This window comes from Mobula birostris, chromosome 2, assembly GCF_030028105.1.
Source record: "Mobula birostris isolate sMobBir1 chromosome 2, sMobBir1.hap1, whole genome shotgun sequence".
In the NCBI taxonomy this organism is placed as follows: domain Eukaryota; kingdom Metazoa; phylum Chordata; class Chondrichthyes; order Myliobatiformes; family Myliobatidae; genus Mobula; species Mobula birostris.
Window position 1 is genome coordinate 207,714,144 of NC_092371.1, and position 18,719 is coordinate 207,732,862.

The following is an 18,719-nucleotide window of genomic DNA, read 5'->3' on the forward strand; positions in this document are numbered from 1 at the left end:
TTCAACCAATATTTTTTTCAGACAGCTTTTTGTTTGTTCACTAATTCCAGTACAATCTCTCCATAGTCCCACTCAATTTGTCATTTATACTGTGTATTTAATCTTCCCTGGGAACAATAATGGGCTCCACTTTTAATCTGTAGCTTTTTGGTCCAGGAAATTTACCCCCTGAAGCATTTATTAAAATTAATGGCAATTATTATTGGACAACTCATCACTGATGTAAAGGTCTATAGTTTATAACAATCTAATCATAAAACTTAAGTTTGGAAAACTTTCTTGGAGTGCATGATTTATGAATTCTAATGGCAGGTATGTACATTTTGTTTATAAATTGTTCTTAAAATATTCCAGGATATGGTTTTGAATTTGAGCATTTTAGAAGCTTAGCAATTGTTTGTATCGTATGAGTCAGATTACTGAGTTAGAACTAATGATATTGATGCCTGCCACACCAACATGATGCCACCTCTGACTTGCATAGCTTGTGCTACCTGGAAAGATAAGGGGAGCAGTCATGCAGTAATGCCAGCACTGAAAGCTGTCCCCCTAAGGTCACACACCAGTTTTGACTTGGACATAGATTGCCCTTCTTTTTTCATCACTGGGTCAAAATCCTGGAACTCTCAACCTAACAATAATCTGAAAAGAAATTCAAAAAACGATAGATGTTGACATGGTCCCTTGGTATGACCTTCACTTGGTTGTCTACCTGTACCATACTTTGTCCGAAGCTGTTACACCTTATTCTGAATTCTGTTGTTGTTTTACATTGTTCTACCTCAATGCAATGTGCAATGAATTGATCTGTATTAACAGTATGCAAGACAAGCTTTTCATCATACCTTCTGGGTGAAAGAGAAACAGGGATTTCCTGATGGTGGCTGATGGAGTAACAGCAACCTGCCGTTGCTCCAACTCTAACTATCTTACTACTTGCAACCTGTCTTGAAACTTCTTTTTTATTTTTTCATTATTGCTATAAGGGTTGCCAGAGGTACTAAAAAGGATGATCTCCCTGCTTCTTTGTATTCTCATATGGATTTGCTGCAAAGTCATACATGAGAAGCTTCTGAGAAGTTTCAAAAATTCAGCTCTGAATTTAAACAAATAGATGCTAAATTGAATTCTATTCAACAAACTCTTAATGAACATGATAAACATATAAAAACAATGAAGCAATTTTGTCATCTCTGGAAACGGAAGTGGATGAATTGCAAAAGCTTTGTGAAAAGCAATTGGAGTCTAACGAAAAGTTAAGACAGAAGATTATCAACCTAGAAAATAGAAGTAGAAGAAACAACCTACAGGTTCTGGGTCTCAAAGAATTGATCAAAAGTAATCATCCTACGGAATTTTTTGCAAACTTTTTGCGAGAATTATTTCCGGAAATTTTGGTGTCTTTGCCTATGATTGATTGAGTTCACAGATCTCCCGTGTTTAGACCTCCTAAGAAAGATAGACCAAGATCAGAATTAATCTGTTTTCATGAATTTAAAACAAAGGAACTGTTAATTCGCGAATCTCGTCGAAGAGGCATGATTGACTATAATGGTTGTAAGATTAGAATTGTCGAAGATTACTTGCCTGAGGTTATGCAGGAAAGAAGTTACGTCCGAGTTTTTTAACAAGGGTTTCAAGCCTTCCCTTTGCTACCCAGCTCGACTCAGAATCATACTTAAAAATGGATCTTTCGAATGGTTTCATTCGACTGTTGAAGCACAAAGGTTTTTAAAATCCAAAGGCTAGCTGTTTAGTTTGTCCTTGCATGAAGACACAAGGTTAAATGAGGAACTTTTAGTTCACAAATCCCGTTGAAGGGGCATGATTGGTTATAGGGTGGAATATTAAGATTCTCGGAGATTATTTGCTTGAGGTTATGCAGGAATGTGCTAAGTTTAAACAATAAACAAGCTTTGTTGGAATTTTTTTAAGAAGGGATTCAACCCAGTTTGTTGGAGAACCTCATTAGAGATAGATCCTTCAAATGGTTTTGTTTAAATGCTGAAGCACAACGGTCTTTTAAATTTGAAGGCTAACTGCTTAGTCTGTTTTTCATGAAGATATAAGATTAAATGTTTAATGTCTTTCTGTGTGAATAATGGTATCTTTTACATTTGGGAAATCTTTGTAACTAATTTCCTTTTGTATTTTTAGTACTGTATTTTTGATACTCAAGAACTGAATTTCTTGTTTGGATATTGTTTAGTCTAGGTGAAAATAATTGGAGCGAACACCAGGTTTTTGGGGGCATTGTCCATAGTTGTAGATGCTGACTTTCTATTGGTTGGTCTTTCTTTGAGAGGTGGGCAGGGGTATGTTTTTTTTTCTCAGAAGCTGTTTTCGAATTTTTAGCCAACTTGTTGCTTGGTTACCATTTCTCAAGGTTTATGAGTTGGTTTTAACTTACATTTTAACTCTTCCTTTAAATAATATTAAAAATGGACCAAACTATTAATTTACTCAGTTTTAACATGAAAAGGTTAAATCACTCTGTTAAACGTAATAAGATTTTTGCTTCTATTAGGAAATTTAAGGTCCCTATTATTTTCTTACAAGAAACTCACATACACAAGTGTGATAATCCATACACTTGGAACGGACGTTTCAAGTCACATTGGAACGGACTTTGTTTTCATTCTTCTTTTCGGCAAAATCTAGTTGAGTTTTGATTCTTATAGATAATACACTTTCCTTTTTCCAACATAAAGTAGTGTCTGATACTAATGGACATTTTGTTATATTTTCAGGAAAACTCAATAATAAATTATAGTATTTGCCAATGTGTATGCCCCAAATGTAGATGATCCAGGATTCTTTGAGTGTTTTTTTTTGTTTTTACCAGATCTGAGTCTTTATTCTTTGGTGATGGGAGGAGATTTTAACCGTTGGCTAGACTCAATTTTCGGCTGATCATCTTCCAAACCAGTGTCTCTTAATAAATCAGCTTTGTTTATTCGATCTTTTTTATTGAAGTGTGGTATTATTGATGTTTGGCGTTTTTTATATCCTTTAGATAGGGCGTACTCGCTTTTTTCCCATGTTCATCATGCATGTTCCAGGATTGATTTTTTTTTATTGATAGTCAAATGATTTCATCAGTTTGTTTCTGTGAATATAAAGAAATTGCTGTTTCTAATCATGCTCCTGTATTTCTATCTTTATATCTCCCTGGTCTTCCTCAAACAAACAGACTTTGGCGTGTTAATACAACTTTGTTATCTGATAAGGAATTTTTTAAATTTCTAGAGAGGCATATTATTTTGTTTTTTGAAGAGAAAAGGGAAGAGACTTCTAATCTTATTGTATGGGATACTTTCAAGGCCTATATTAGAGGACAAATTATTTCTTATACTGTGAGTGTTAAGAATAAAGCTAATAAAGAAAGAATTGAATTAGTCAATCACTTGAAACAATTAGATCAAAAATATACAATAGCTCCAGATCCTGTTTTACATAAAAGACGTGTTGAAGTTAAAACTATATAGGATCTCCTGCTAACATATCCAATTGAAACTCAACTTCTTAAAGATAAAACTCAATTTTATATTCACGGAGATCAAGCAGACAAAGTATTGGCCAACCAGTTAAAAAGTTCTGTAGTTAAACGACGAATTAAAGAAATTTGCAAAACTAATGGTGATAGGACAACTGATCACTCTGAAATAGATGATACTTTTAGAGAATTCAATTCTGAACTTTATAGTTCTGATTCCCCTAAAGATAATACTGTAATGAATAATTTTCTAGATCAATTAAATATCCCTGCACTTTCTGCAGTTAATTGCAAACAGATAGATGAACCCATTTCTTGCAAGGAAATCACCAAGGCTATACATTCATTACACTTGGGGAAGGCTCCGGGTCCAGATGGATTTTCTGGAGAGTGTTATAAGGCTTTTTCTTCATTAGTTATACCACAGTTACATATAGTCTTTTTGGATTCTTTCAAATTGGGTAGCTTGCCTCAATCTTTCTATGAAGCTTCTATTTCGCTTATCCTAAAAAAGAACAAGGACCCAACTGAATACTCTTCATAGAGGCCAATTTTATTACCTAATGTTGATACTAAAATCCTTTTGAAAGTTCTGGCTTGTAGGATTGAAAATACTTTATCTTCTATTATTTCTGATGATCAGACTGGATTTATTAAAAACCAACATTCCCATTTTAATATATGCCATGTATTAAATGTTATTTACTCTCCATCTTAAATTACTTTATCTATCTCCTTATGCTCAAGTTCTTACTAATCTTCAAAATTCCAAACCATTTAAACTTCACCGCGGAACTAGACAAGGCTGTCCTTTGAGTCATTTGTTTTTGATCTAGCTTTAGAACCCTTTGCCATTGCTTTTCGAGAATCTAATGATATCTGTGGTATTTTAAGGAGAGGTATTACTCACAAAATCTCACTTTACGCTGATGATATTTTGCTTTTTATCTCTACTGTTGAGACCTCATTACCTTGCGTACTTTCTTTACTCTCCCGTTTTAGCCAGTTTCCAGGATATAAATTGAACCTGCATAAGAGTGAACTATTTCCTTTAAATAATTTGGTATCAATTAATACTAATCTCCCTTCTAAAATTGTAAGGAATCAAATTACTTATTTGGGTGTAACAGTCACTAAGAATTACAAACACCTGTTTAAAAAAAACTATCTTCATTGAACCATGTAAAAAGGATATCATTAAATTGGTCACCTCTTTCAATATCGTTGATTGGATGAATTAATTCTATTAAAATGAATATTCTACCTAAATTTAAATATTTTTTTCAGGCTTTACCCGTTTTTATTCGTAAATCCTTTTTTGACTCTCTTGATTCTATTTTATCCTCCTATATATGGAAAAATAAATGCCCTCGTTTAAATAAAGTTCATCTTCAAAAATCTAAAAAGTCTGGAGGTCTGGCCTTATCTAATTTTAGGTTTTATTACTGGGCAGTTTATATATGATATCTTACATTTTGGCTATATTATATTAATTGCGTACACTGTCCGGTATGGGTTTCTTTAGAAGCTAACTCTGTTAATATATTATTTCTCTTCTTGGATCCTTACTTCCTTTATTTGTAAGTAAACTAACTGATAATTTAATAGTTAAACATACTCTGAGGATCTGGATACAATTTAGAAAACATTTTGGTTTATTGAGATTTTTTCCTTTCAAATCCCACTTATTCTAATTTTTTTAAACCCTCCATGACTGATTTAGTTTTTAAAGAATGGGACAATTTAAGTATTAAATGTTTTTGGGATCTGTTTGTTAGAGGAAATCTTCTTTCATTTGAGCAATTGTCAGCTAAATATAGCTTGTCCAAAACTCACCTTTTTTTAGATATCTACAAATCAGAGGCTTTCTAAGATCTCAATTATGCACATTTCCTATAAGCTCAGATAAGAACTTACTAGACGTAAATTTTAGTTTGACACCTTTTCATAATGGTTCAATATCTAATATTTATGGTATGTTACTGGAGACGAGGAATGTTCCTTTAGACAAAATTAAGAATCTCTGGGAACAAGATTTACAGACATCAATATCTGAGGAAACTTGGAATGAAATTTTCAAACTGGTTAATACTGCACGTTATGTTCTCGCCATTCCCTCATACAATTTAAGGTGATAAGTGGAGTCCATATAACTAAGGATAAGCTATCTTGTTTTTATTCGGATATATCTCCCTGCTATGATGGATGTAATAATGGAGAAGCTTCATTAATTCATATGTTTTGGACTTGTCCAAGTCTTGAAAAATATTGGAAGGAAGTTCTTCAAACTTTTTCTTTACTTTTCAAAGTCAATTTTAAGCCGAACCCTCTGACGGCCCTATTCGGTATTGTTGCAGGACAAGGTATCAAGCTGAAGACATCTGATTTACATATTTTGGCCTTTAGCTCTCTTGTAGCTAGGAGGGCACTCTTGTTTAAATGGAAAGATGTTTCTCCTCCTACTCATGCACAATGGTTATGCGACATTACGTCATGTTTAGATGTAGAGAAGATTCGTTGTTCAATTTCTGAATCTCGTCAAGACTTTCAAACATTGTGGGGACTTTTCCTGAATTATTTTCAAAAACTTCAATTCATTGTTTAAATTCAGATGTTGGCTATTATTAATTTTTATTATACGAGAAGGTATTTTACCTTTTTTCTCCTTAATAAACAGATTCGGTCTTGGTAGGGGTTAGACTCTTATTTTTGTTATAAATTAGTATATTTCAATATAACTATTGATTAACTTTCATGAATACGGGGTAATAAGATTGTTATTATGAATAGATATAATGTAATTGGTAGTTTTTTAAAATCTTTTTTGACCTTTATATATACTTTCTTGTACTCTGTGTTCTTCTATGTAGAAACTAATAAAAAATATTGGAAAGAAAGAGAAACAGAGTTAATGTTTTGGGTCTGAGATCCATTCTCAGTATTATGGAAGGACTTGGACCACATTGCAGCTGTTCACTCTGCCTTCTGATTACTCACCAGCGCATTCCTAGTGTTTGGGGAAAAATGTGTCCTCAGTCACCGCCAAATCATAGAAAATCTCAACCCTGATAATAGGAGGCTGCATATGTATATAGGCTGTAACCGCATTGACTATTGCATTCAAGATTGAAGATTGCTTACTGTCATTCTTCAGCATGCAACTGAAACGAGAACAAAACAATTGTTACTCAGATTCCAGTACACAATTTAAAAAAACACAATGTAAGTTTTAAAACAAACCTGTGAAACACAATGTATGAGTAACTATATGAGTGAATTATGAAGAGGCGGTCTGGATGCTTGTTTTGCAGATATTGTAAAGCTCTCTCAATACATCTTTGCCATTAACACCCCATGAGGTGGGGGAAATGCAGGATTTCCCCAACAGAGAGTTCCTATCCACTTGAAACTGAGCATCCACCACCCCCAATCCATTCAGTTTGTACCATATTACTGATAGCTACTTATTAATACACTTCAAATGTCACTGTGAATGTTATTGTGATGGTCATTTATCACTTGCATGAGCCTTGTCTTCAGTAATCAATATACTGCAATGCTCATAATTTCCTTTTCATACTCAGTTTATGGAATTACTTTGACAAGTCTTACTTATTTCAATCCCTTTGTTTAATTGACAGACATTCCAATGGCCTGTTGCCAGCAACATTAATGGAACTGAAATGCTGGAGATCCAAGTTTTCAACTACAGCAAAGTCTTCACAAATAGGTACAATCTATTAATTTGGATTAATGCACAAGGTTTGACTTTACTGATCCACTTCTGTCTTTGCTCAGTGGAGTTAGTCAGACGTATAGTGAACCAGGTTATTGGATGTGTCTCCTGACACAAAATATTATAAAACTACAGTTGATGTTTTAGTCCTGTGTTTATGCACTTAAGAAAGGAATAATAATAACTGTTGTCAAGTGAAGTCGTGGATTCAGAAAACATTTAAAGTCATAATGCACTGAACATGCAAAGTAAATTATGGTTGGATCTGATCTCCACTGTTGACAATGGGTGACAGGTCAATTGCTAATTCCTCAATCTCTTGGCTTTACATATTACCTTCTCTATATTAAGAAATTTTCATCTCCCAACAGATAACTGTGTTACATCAGTATCAAAGGTAATGAAGAAAGTATATTTTACTGCAGGACACAAGTTATAAGTTTTAAGACTCTTGGTGCAGATCACTGAATGGCAGACTTGGAGGTCAAATGTTTGCATGCTTGCTTAAATATCAGGATTTTCCATTCTTTCCTTGTAGTGTGGAAAAATGATGTGACCACAACTAAAACAAATGCTGAAGTCCAGTGTGGGCTCCTTAGTTCACAAAATATGCTCAGAGAAAACTGCAGATTTGTGCCTTCACTCACTGTAATTCAATACCAGGTAGCCCTTTAAACCAGCTATGGGTAGATTTCTCTCTTTCAGTGTTAGACCAGAAGAGATAGGAGCAGAATTTCACCATTTGACCCATCGAGTCTGCTCTGCATTCAATCGTGGCTGATCCTTTTCTCCCTCCTCTGTCCAACTCCCCAGCTTTCTCCCCATAACCTGTCAAGCCATGTCCAATCAAGAACCTATCAAGCACTGCCTTCAATACACCAAATGACCTTGCTTTCACAGCTGCCTGTGGTAAGAAAATCCACAAATTTACCATCTTCTGGCTAAAGAAACCTCTCCACATCTCTGTTTTAAATGGATGCCCCTCTATCCTGAGGCAGTGCCCTCTTGTCCTAGACTCTCCCACCATGGGAAACATCCTTTCCACATCTACTGTGTAAGCCTTTCAACATTTGAAAGGTTTCAATGAGAGCCCCCCTCATCCTTCTGAATTCTAGAGAGTACAGTCCCAGAGTCATTAAACGTTCCTCATATGATAATCCTTTCATTCCAGGAATCATCCTTGTGAAACTCCTCGGAACACTCTCCAATGCTAGCACATCTTTTCTTAGATGAGGAGCCCAAAACTGTTCACAGTACTCAAGGCGAGGCCTCAGCTGTATCTTTTAAAGCCTCAGTATCATATCCCTGCTCTTGTATTCAAGACCACTTGAAATGAATGCTAACATTCCATTTGCCTTCCTTACCACTGACTCCACCTGCAAGTTAACCTTTAGGTGCTCTGCACAAGGACTCCCAAGTTCTTTTGCATCTCAGATTTTTGAATTTTCTCCCCATTTAGAAAATAGTCTGCACATGTGTCTCTTGCCTATTCTCCTAATCTGTCTAAGTCCTTCTGCATCCTAACTGTTTCCTCAACACTACCTGCCCCTCCACCAATCTTCCTATCATCTGCAAACTTGGCAACAAAGCTATCTATTCCATCATCTAAATCATTCATATACAGCATAAAAAGAAGCGGTCCCAACACCGACACCTGCGGAACACCACTAGACACTGGCAGCCAACCAGAAAAGGATACTTTTATTCCCACTTGCTGCCTCCTACCAATCAGCTAATGCTCTAACCATGCCAGTAATTTTCCTGTAATACCATGGGCTCTTAAACTGGTAAGCAGCCTCATGTGTGGCACCTTGTCAAAGGCTTTTGTAAGTCCAAATATACAATAGCCACAGTCAGAGGAAATAAAAGGAACCTTAATAGAAGCTTATCCAGAGCCAATGCCTCTTCCAAGCTGAAGCCTCCTTTAAGCCGAAGTTGACACCACTGGCCTACTCCCTACTCTCACCATTGGCCTACTTCCGACAATGGCTGCCCTGTTTGTCTCTTCTGTACTTTTAAGCCAGCATCGCTGACCTGTGAGAAACCCCATTGCTGTCTCTACTTTCCAACTTCGGAGGCAAGACTGGATTGTTGCTGAAACTAGACTGTGACGTGGAAGAGATTCATAAGTATCGAAAAATGAAGCTGAATTGTTTTTGGATCAGAAACAAGAGAAAATCTGCAGGTGCTGGAAATCCAAGCAACACACACAAAGTGCTGGAGGAACTCAGTAAGTCAGGCAGCACATATGGAAAAATGTACAGTTGACGTTTCGGGCCGAGATCACCCACCCACCAATTGTCCACGAGAAAGAAAACACTGAGAAACTAACCGAAACCATTATAAGGTATAGTCCTGCCAAAGGATCTCTGCCCGAAACATCGGCTGTACTTTTTTTTTCCATAGGTGCTGCCTGGTCTGCTGAGTTCCTCCAGCATTTTGTGTGTTGCTTCTTTTTGGGTGGCTGTTCAAAGGTTCATTTTATTACAATACAACTCTGATATTTGTCTGCTCCAGATAGCCATTGTATACAGAAAGACCATGGAGACTGATGAAAGAAAGAGCATCAGCTCCCTAATTCCCGGCACAAAACAGAATGGAAGCAAAACTCACAAACCCCAAAATCCCCCCTGCCCCACAGCAAAAAATGGCCACGTTAGCAATTACTGACCCCTCCCCCTGAACTCACAGAAAAGAACAGTAACAGTAGCATGGAATCACCAAACCTGCCTCTTACCCACAAATATTAACAGATCTCCCACCTGCCAATCATCCACAAGAAAGAAAACACCAGGAAACTGAAGGAAGCAAATATAAAGTACAGTCCATAAATCCCAGAATATTGGAAACTGCTTTTTCTCTGTATTAGAGGAAAGCAACAGCACGAGCATGATCCTTTCGTAAAGAGTGACCACTGACCTGGCTCTGAATGCCACTGGCCCGGGTCCAAACACCACCAACCAAATGTGCTGAACTAGGGCTGGACAGACTGATTCAGCTGCTGACTACCTCTGCTGGGAGCCATCACTGACCCCCCTACGCATTCACCTTGATGTCTCAGTCTTCCCTGCTGCTTCAAGATGGAGTTGTTCATGACTCCACGCCTCGTCTCTGGTCTTTTCCATGAGCCAGCATGCATTCTCGGACCTTTTCAGCCCCGTCTCTGACTTGCAGGAGGTAGCTCTTTGGACACAGGATAGCGCTGGATCTTTCAGTAGAGATTCACACCCTACGTCACAGGCCCTAACCGTTTCCGTAACACAAACATGACAAAAAGAACAAGCAGGAGGCATGGAAAAAGTGAAATAATTGGATAGATCTGCTGTCTGGAAGATGTCGCAACAAAGAATTGTTGTTCATTGGCACCATATTGACCAGAAATCTTCACAAGCGATAAGACACAAGCACCAAGTGTAAGACATGAGCAACAGCAATATCAAAAGATGTTCTGGAAAATTACCAATATTCAGTTGTTCTGAAGCAGTTTTGTCATTTGCTACTCTTTTCCAGGTGGGGTTGCATCTGTAATCGTATAGGGACAGTCATACCAGAGTTTAGGTTGTGACATCCTGTTTCTGGTAGATTTGTTATCTCCAGGTATACATAGGATGTATTGTAATTGCTTCTGGTCAGGCTGTCAGAAGTTATTGTTCCTTATACAATTTATACCAAATGTTCACATGCTGTTTCAAGAAACATTGCAGGAAGGCCTTAAAATTTCTTCATACTCACATTTGTATCTCAGATATATTTTGAATAATATAAATGTGCACCCTCCTCCTCTTTCTTATTTAATATTGAGGTTGCATTTGAGTGGCAGAGAAAGCAGAATTTCTGTCATGCAGGTGGGCACTGTGGATGCAGAGGTCAGGTTGCTGACCCAGATCCAACAACGCCTTCAACATATTTTTGGCGAACCTACTTCTAAACATGTATAGAACCTGGAAGGTAATGGGCATAAGCACAGATCCAATCACTGATCAAAGGTTGCTTCAAAAATCTAGGGAAAATGCCAGGTATGTTAAAATTGCCTCAATATTTAAATATCCAGTCAGATAAATACCTTAATACTTTTGTAAACATCTGTTTACCTTGAACAAATAATATGTTTGCAATGACAAGTCTTGTGAGACTTTGCCAAATATTATACAAATAATATGACTGAGCAAAAATATATTTAATAAAGTTAAATATTTCATCTTGTAGTACGATTGCAAGAGAATAGATTGAATACTGGTTGTCACATGGAAAATAAAACATTGGGATAAATGGTCCTTTCAGGCTGGAGGAATGTAGTGTAACTAGTGGTTATCATGGGGATCTTGGAGTCAATAATTTACTGTTTACATTAATGACCTGGAAGAGATAGCAAAATTAATGTTTCAGGTCTGCCAAGGATAGGAAAATAGGTGGAAGAGCATGTTGTATTGCAGAATTACAATATCCTCATTACGATACAGATAGATAAGAGTAATTAGGTGAAAACTTGCTAGATAGAGTTTATTGTACAGAAGTGTGAGGTCTTGCAATTTGTTAAAAGTAATCAAAAGGCTGATTATTTTCTAAATGAAGAGAGAGTGTAAGTATGTGACATTTAGGGAGATCTTGTGCATGAATCACAGTACATTAGCAGATAAGTCCAACAAGTAGATAAAAAGACAAACCGCATGTTGACCTTTATTATGAAGGGGTTTGCACACTAAATGTTGGAAGAGCTGTGTGGGTCATGCAACATCTCTGGAAGAAAAATGAACAGTCGATACTTTGAACCAGGACTCAGATCTTCTGAGGCTTTGTTAACTATTGTGCAATGGTGGTTATGATTGTTATAATGTAAAACATTTCAGCTTGTAATATAATTGCAAGGGAATGAATTGAAAACTGGCTGTCATATACAAAACAGAGAATTGAAATAAATGGCTCTTTTTCAGGCTGGAGGAAAGTAATTCGTAGTGTATCCTACTAATGGCCTGAAGAAGGGTCTCAGCTGGAATCATCTGCTGTTCATTTTCCTCCATAGATGTTGCCTGACCTACTGAGTTCTTCCTGTATTTTGTGAATGTTGATCCATAGTTCCAGCATCTACTCCCTCTCCTGTCTCTCTGTTATGAAGGGATTGAAGTTTAAGGAAATTTTGTTATAGATATGAACAGCGAGACCACATCTGGAATATGATATACTGTACATAAGTTTGATCCTTCTATATAAAAATAGACTTAATAGCATTGGAGGATGCCCGTGAACATTTGTCAGGCTAATTTCTGAGATAGCAAGGTTACCCTATCAAAAGAGGATAGATGGTTTGTATTGTTATACAGCTTTCGCCAGTGGCCAATCCAGATATTGGAAGTTTGGAGAGGATGGGACTTCAAACAGGTCCACTACTCAAGGAGCGCGTCAAAAAATTCCTTCTGTTCTTTATATCTGCTCAGCTAGGACAATAGAGATGTCGGGCAGAATAGTGCAATGCTCCTCTTGCAGGATGTGGGAAAGCAGGGATATCTCCAGTATCCCTAACAACTACAGCTGCAAGAAGTGCATCCAGCTGCAGTTTCTAACAAAACTGTGTTAAGGAGCTGGAACTGGGTAAGCTCCAGATCATTTGAGAGGTTGAAGGGGTATTAGATAGGACATATAGAGAGGTAGTTACACTCAAGGTGCAGGACACAGGAAACTGGGTGATAGTCAGGAAGGGCAACGGGTTTAAGGAGCCAGAGAAGAGTACCCATGTAGCCATCCCCTCAACAATAGGTATATCACTTTGGATACTGTTGGAGGGGGGGGATGACCTAACAGAGAAAAGTCACAGCGGTCGGTGTCTGGCACTGAGTTTGCCTCTGTGACTCAGAAGGGAAGGGGTAAGAAGAGGCATGCTATAGTGATAGGGGATTCATCTGTTAAGGAAATAGACAAGAGAATCTGTGGGCAAGAACAAGATTCCCGGATGGTATGTGCCAGGGTCCAGGATACCTCAGATCGAGTCCTCAGAATTCTTCAGTGGGAGGGTGAACAGCCAGAAGTCATGGTCCATGTAGGTACCAATGACGCGGGTAGGATGAGTGACGAGGTTTTGCATAGTGTGTTCAGGGAGTTAGGTGCTCGGTTAAAAGGCACAACCTTGCTAGATAGAGTTTATTGTGCAGAAGTGTGAGGTCTTGCAATTTGTTAAAAGTAATCAAAAGGCTGATTTTTTCTATTCTTGCCACATGCTAGAGAAACTAGAACTAGGAAGATTGTATCAATTAACACATGGCTAAGGAGTTGGTGTAGGAGGGAGAGTATAAGATTTTTGGATCATTGGACTCTCTTCCAGGGAAAGTAGGACCTGTTCAGAAGGGACGGTTTGCACCTAAACTGGAAGGGGACTAAAATCCAAGCGGGAAGGTTTGTTAATACTGCATAGTGAGGTTTAAACTAGAGTTGCAGGGGGATGGGAACCAGATGCCAGAACAGTCACGGAGAGACTGTGGAGGCAGATATTGGTAAGACCTCAAAGAGAATTAGGAATCAAAAGGTTGAGTGTAGGGTGAATACAGGACTGAAGGGGTTGTATTGTATCTGAATTGCACAGTTTACATAATAAGATAGACGAACTTGCAGCACAATTACAGATTGGCAAGTATGATGCTGTAGGCATCACTGAATCATGGCTAAAAGGTTATAGCTGGGAGCTTGATATCCAAGGATACACATTGTATTGATAGGATAGGCAGGAAGGCAGAGGGGTGGCATTGTTCTGTTGGTAAAAGAAAAATTAATCAAATCATTAGAAAGAGGTGACATAGGGTCGGAAGGTGTTGAGGCAATGTGGATAGAGCTACGGAATTGCAAGGGTAATAAGACACTGATTGGAATTGTATATAGACCCCCAAACAGTAGTAAAGATGTGGGCTACAAACTACAATGCCAAAAGGGCAATGTTATGATAGTCAAGAGGGCTTCAATATGCAGGTAGGTTAGGAAAATCAAATTGGTGCTGGATTACAGGAGAGGAAATTTCTGGAGTGCATTTAGAGCAGCCCATTGTTGAGCTGACAAGAGGATCAGCTACTCTGGATCGGGTGTTGTGTAATGAACCAGAATTGATTAAAGAGCTTAACATGAAAGAACACTTAGGGGCAAGTGATCAAATTCACCCTAAAATTTGAGAAGGTGAATCTAAAGTCAGGTGTATCCATATTACAGTGGGGTAAAAGGAATTAGAAGCATGAGAGAGAAGTTGGCCAGAATTGATTGGAAAAGAACACTAGCAGGAATGACGGCACAGCAACAATGGCTGGAATTTCTGGAAGCAATTTGGAAGGCACAGGATACAGTGGCATGCAAAAGTTTGGGCACCCCTGGTCAAAATTTCTATTACTGTGAATAGTTAAGTGAGTAGTAGATGAACTGATCTCACAAAAGTCATAAAGTTAAAGATGAAACATTCTTTTCAACATTTTAAGCTAGAACAGTGTATTATTTTTGTTTTGTACAATTTTAGAGTGGAAAAAAAAATGAAAGGGCACCCCAAGAGATTTGAGCTCTCAGATAACTTTTACCAAGGTCTCAGACCTTAATTAGCTTGTCAGGGCTATGGCTTGTTCACAATCATTGTTAGGAAAGGCCAGGTGATGCAAATTTCAAAGATTTCTAAATACCCTGACTCCTCAAACCTTGTCCCAACAATCAGCAACCATGGGCTCCTCTAAGCAGCTGTCTAGCACTCTGAAAATTAAAATAAATGATGCTCATAAAGCAAGAGAAGGCTATAAGAAGATAGCAAAGCGTTTTCAGGTAGCCATTTCCTCAGTTTGTAATGTAGTTATGAAATGGCAGTTAACAGGAATGGTGGAGGTCAAGTTGAGGTCTGGAAGACCAAGAAAACTTTCCCTGAGAACTGTTTGTAGGATTGCTAGAAAGACAAATCAAAACCCCCGTTTGACTGCAAAAGACCTTCAGGAAGATTTGGCAGACTCTGGAGTGATGGTGCACTGTTCTGTTGTGCAGCGACACCTGCACAAATATGACCTGCATGGAAGAGTCAACAGAAGAAAACCATTCCTGCGACCTCACCACAAAGTTCAGCGTCAGAAGTTTGCAAAGGAACATTTAAGCAAGCCTGACGCATTTTGGAAACAAGTCCTGTAGACTAATGAAGTTAAAATAGTACCTTTTGGCCGCAATGAGCAAAGGTATGTTTGGAGAAAAAAGGGTGCAGAATTTCATGAAAAGAACACCTGTCCAACTGTTAAGCATGGGGGTGGATAAATCATGTGTTGGGCTTGTGTTGCAGCCAGTGGCAAGGGTAACATTTCACTGGTAGAGGGAAGAATGAATTCAATTAAATATCAGCAAATTCTGGAAGCAAACATCACACTTTGTGTATATAAAAAAAAGCTGAAAATGAAAATAGGATGGCTTCTACAACAGGATAATGATCCTAAACACACCACAAAATCCACAATGGACTACCTCAAGAGATGCAAGTTGAAGGTTTTGCCATGGCCCTCACAGTCCCACGGCCTAAACATCATCGAAAATCTGTGGATAGACCTCAAAAGAGCAGTGCATGCAAGATGGCCCAAGAATCTCACAGAACTAGAAGTCTTTTGCAAAGAAGGAAGGGTGAAAATCCCTCAAACAAGAATTGAAAGACTCTTAGCTGGCTACAGAAAGCATTTACAAGCTGTGATACTTGCCCAAGGGGGTGTTACTAAGTACTGACCATGCAGGGTGCCCAAAACTTTGCTTTGGGCCCTTTTTCTTTTTTGTTATTTTGAAACTGTGAAAAATGGAAATACAAAAAGAATCTTGCTTAAAGTATTAAAGAAATGTATCATCTTTAACTTTATGCCTTTTGGAAATTAGTTCATCTTTTACTCGCTTAGCTATTCACAGGATCAGAAATTTTGACCGGGGTGCCCAAACTTCTGCATGCCACTGTACGTATATCCCAAAGAGGAACTATTCAGAAAGTAAGATGACACAACTGTGGCTAACAAATGAAGTCAAAGCCAACATAAAATCCAAAGAGAAGGTATATAATAGAGTAAAAACTAGTGGGAATTTAGAGGATTGGGAATCTTTTAAAAACCAACAGAAGGCAACTAAAAAAAGTCATTAAGAAGCTAAAGGTGGAATACGAAAGTAAGCTCGCCAATAATATTAAGGAGAATACCAAAAGTTTCTTCAGATACACAAAGTGTAAAAGAGAGTGCATCCATAAACCCTTAGTAAAGCACAGAGCCAAGCGACGAGCTGATCTGGCCCGTCCGTCACCTCAGGCCTTGACATCCTGACCTTCTCAATCTGGCCGATGCCTAAGTTTTCATCCAAACATCAGGTTCAGTAGTTGCGATGCACTCTGGGACTTGGACCCCCCTGCCTCAACTTGGCCTGTACCCCAGCTTTCCAATTTGGCCTGGCACCCAAATATTATCGTCCAAACATTGGGTTCAGGCACTTCGATATGGTCTGGGGCCTGGACTCTGCTGCCTCAATTTGGTGCAATATTCAATGTGCATAATGCAGTTATCTAAACTCGTGTAAAGTTCATTTTAAAAAATTACCTTAAAAGTAAATAGTTTGGCAGTGACCACTGATGAACTTACAGGTTAGCAAAGAATACTATTCACTTGCAAGAGATTGAATAAGATTGAATAAGCCCTTGATACATTAGGTTTTCTGTACAGAGCAAATTCAGTAAACAGGAGGAAATTACATGCAGATTCCTCCTGACCTGGGAAGTATTTTTTTTAATGAAGATGCTGAAAAGATAATTTGCATAATAATTCAGTAAATATATACAGGTACTATGAACCACTGTAGTTAGGTTTCAAATTAAATAACCAAATTGCTTTGATTTGAAACATAATCCTAGAGCAATTTGATAAAATTAAAGTAGGCCTAATTACAAAATACACCCATTTTTACCCACTATCCTTAGTCAATTGCTAGATTGTAGTTCAATTTTAACTCACTGAAGATAACTGTTAGAAGAACATATCATTTTTTCATTATATTTGGGTTGTGTAATTAATTTCTTAATAAATTGTATCCAAAATCATCAAAGCAAATATTATCTGAAACTCGATTGTGATTTTTTTTAACCTGGAGACTTACTCAGTTTTCTTTATAAGGATACACAGTTCATAGCGATTCTATCAGGTGTCGTGCAGCAGATAACTAGTGCACAAAGCTTGCATTCTGAATTGAGGCGAATCTGCACAAAATCTTATACACAGTGGCGGAACGTGAATAAACATTTTTTTAAAGTCTGAGTCAGAAAATGCAAATTTGTACCCTGAAGGTTATGTATATACCGTGGTTTGTTTTTTTTTTTCTGCATTGGATTCTACACTTGAAATTTGGTTCCTCTGAGGTCAATGCATTTCAAGAAGTGGAGATCTGTGTGTGTGTGTGTGTGTATATATATATATATATATATATATATATATATATATATATATATGTGTGTGTGTGTGTGTGAGTTTTCATGCATACAAATTATCAAGTAGGTTTATTTCCCAGATCAATTGAAATGCAAATAACAGTCTAAAAAAATTCTACTTGTTTCCTCAATTTCACTTTTTCTTCGCAAAAAATCTTGATCTTTCCAACATAGTCTTCAAATGCAACACAAATGCAAAATCCCCAACTCATTTGTGGGCCATGTCAGGAAATGTGGGTCAGAATAAACAAATGCATAAGCTCATGTCTATCCTCCTAATCAGTGGACACAATGCTGTCATTCATGTAGTGGATATATACAATTTACATTTACGGTAAGATGGTAAGCAAATAAAGAATTCTATCCCATTCATGGAAAATCTATCATGCCTCATTTGTTTGAACCAGCTTCTATAAGAAGTCTGTACAACCACCTGATTGTGAAAACAATTTCATTGACATTGGTGTTCACAGAGAAGTTGATAGTACAGTTTGTGAACTGTCAGTGCATCCCCTTTTATAACCCATAATGCAAATTTATATTTCACTGAACTTAATCACAACAAAAGCCAAAAAATAGTGGATGAAGGTTTCAGAGTTCAAAAATACATGTTGTCGCTCTATATCAACCATGTAGTTACAGCTTAAAGGCAGACAGAAGACGCCTCCTAATGGCGAAAAATACTGAACAGCTATTATTTCGAAAACATGGTTCAAAAAAAATTCACAGTCATGAAGTCCCACCAAGCATAAGTCAGTGCTGCTGTTTGTTATGTAAAGAAAATGTAGCACTAGTCTTTGCTCATAGCTACCTGTTGTACTTTATAAGGTGTTGTAATTTGTTGTGACATGCTGGACTGGCTGGTGTAGTGCTTGGGAATGGGTGACAAGTGATACTTAGTTTTTCTTCCTTAAATAAAGCCTTTTCACTCTTGGTAACCAACGCTGCACATCTGTCATCGTTTCTGTCTGATGCAGTAATTCTATTGTCTACCGCTTAGCTATCTTATTCTTTTCCAATTACAGCTCCACATTTATGACCTGGTTTAATTTCTG

At 37.5% G+C, this 18,719-nt stretch overlaps 1 protein-coding gene across 1 annotated transcript in view; it reads left to right on the plus strand.

Moving 5' to 3' along the window:
- otofa (otoferlin a) overlaps positions 1–18,719 on the plus strand; it is a 374,531-nt gene that overhangs the window by 86,179 nt on the left and 269,633 nt on the right. The window contains exon 3 of the mRNA XM_072278846.1: positions 7,138–7,226. Coding sequence (XP_072134947.1) covers positions 7,138–7,226 — 89 coding nt within the window. The remainder of the gene's footprint in view (positions 1–7,137; positions 7,227–18,719) is intronic.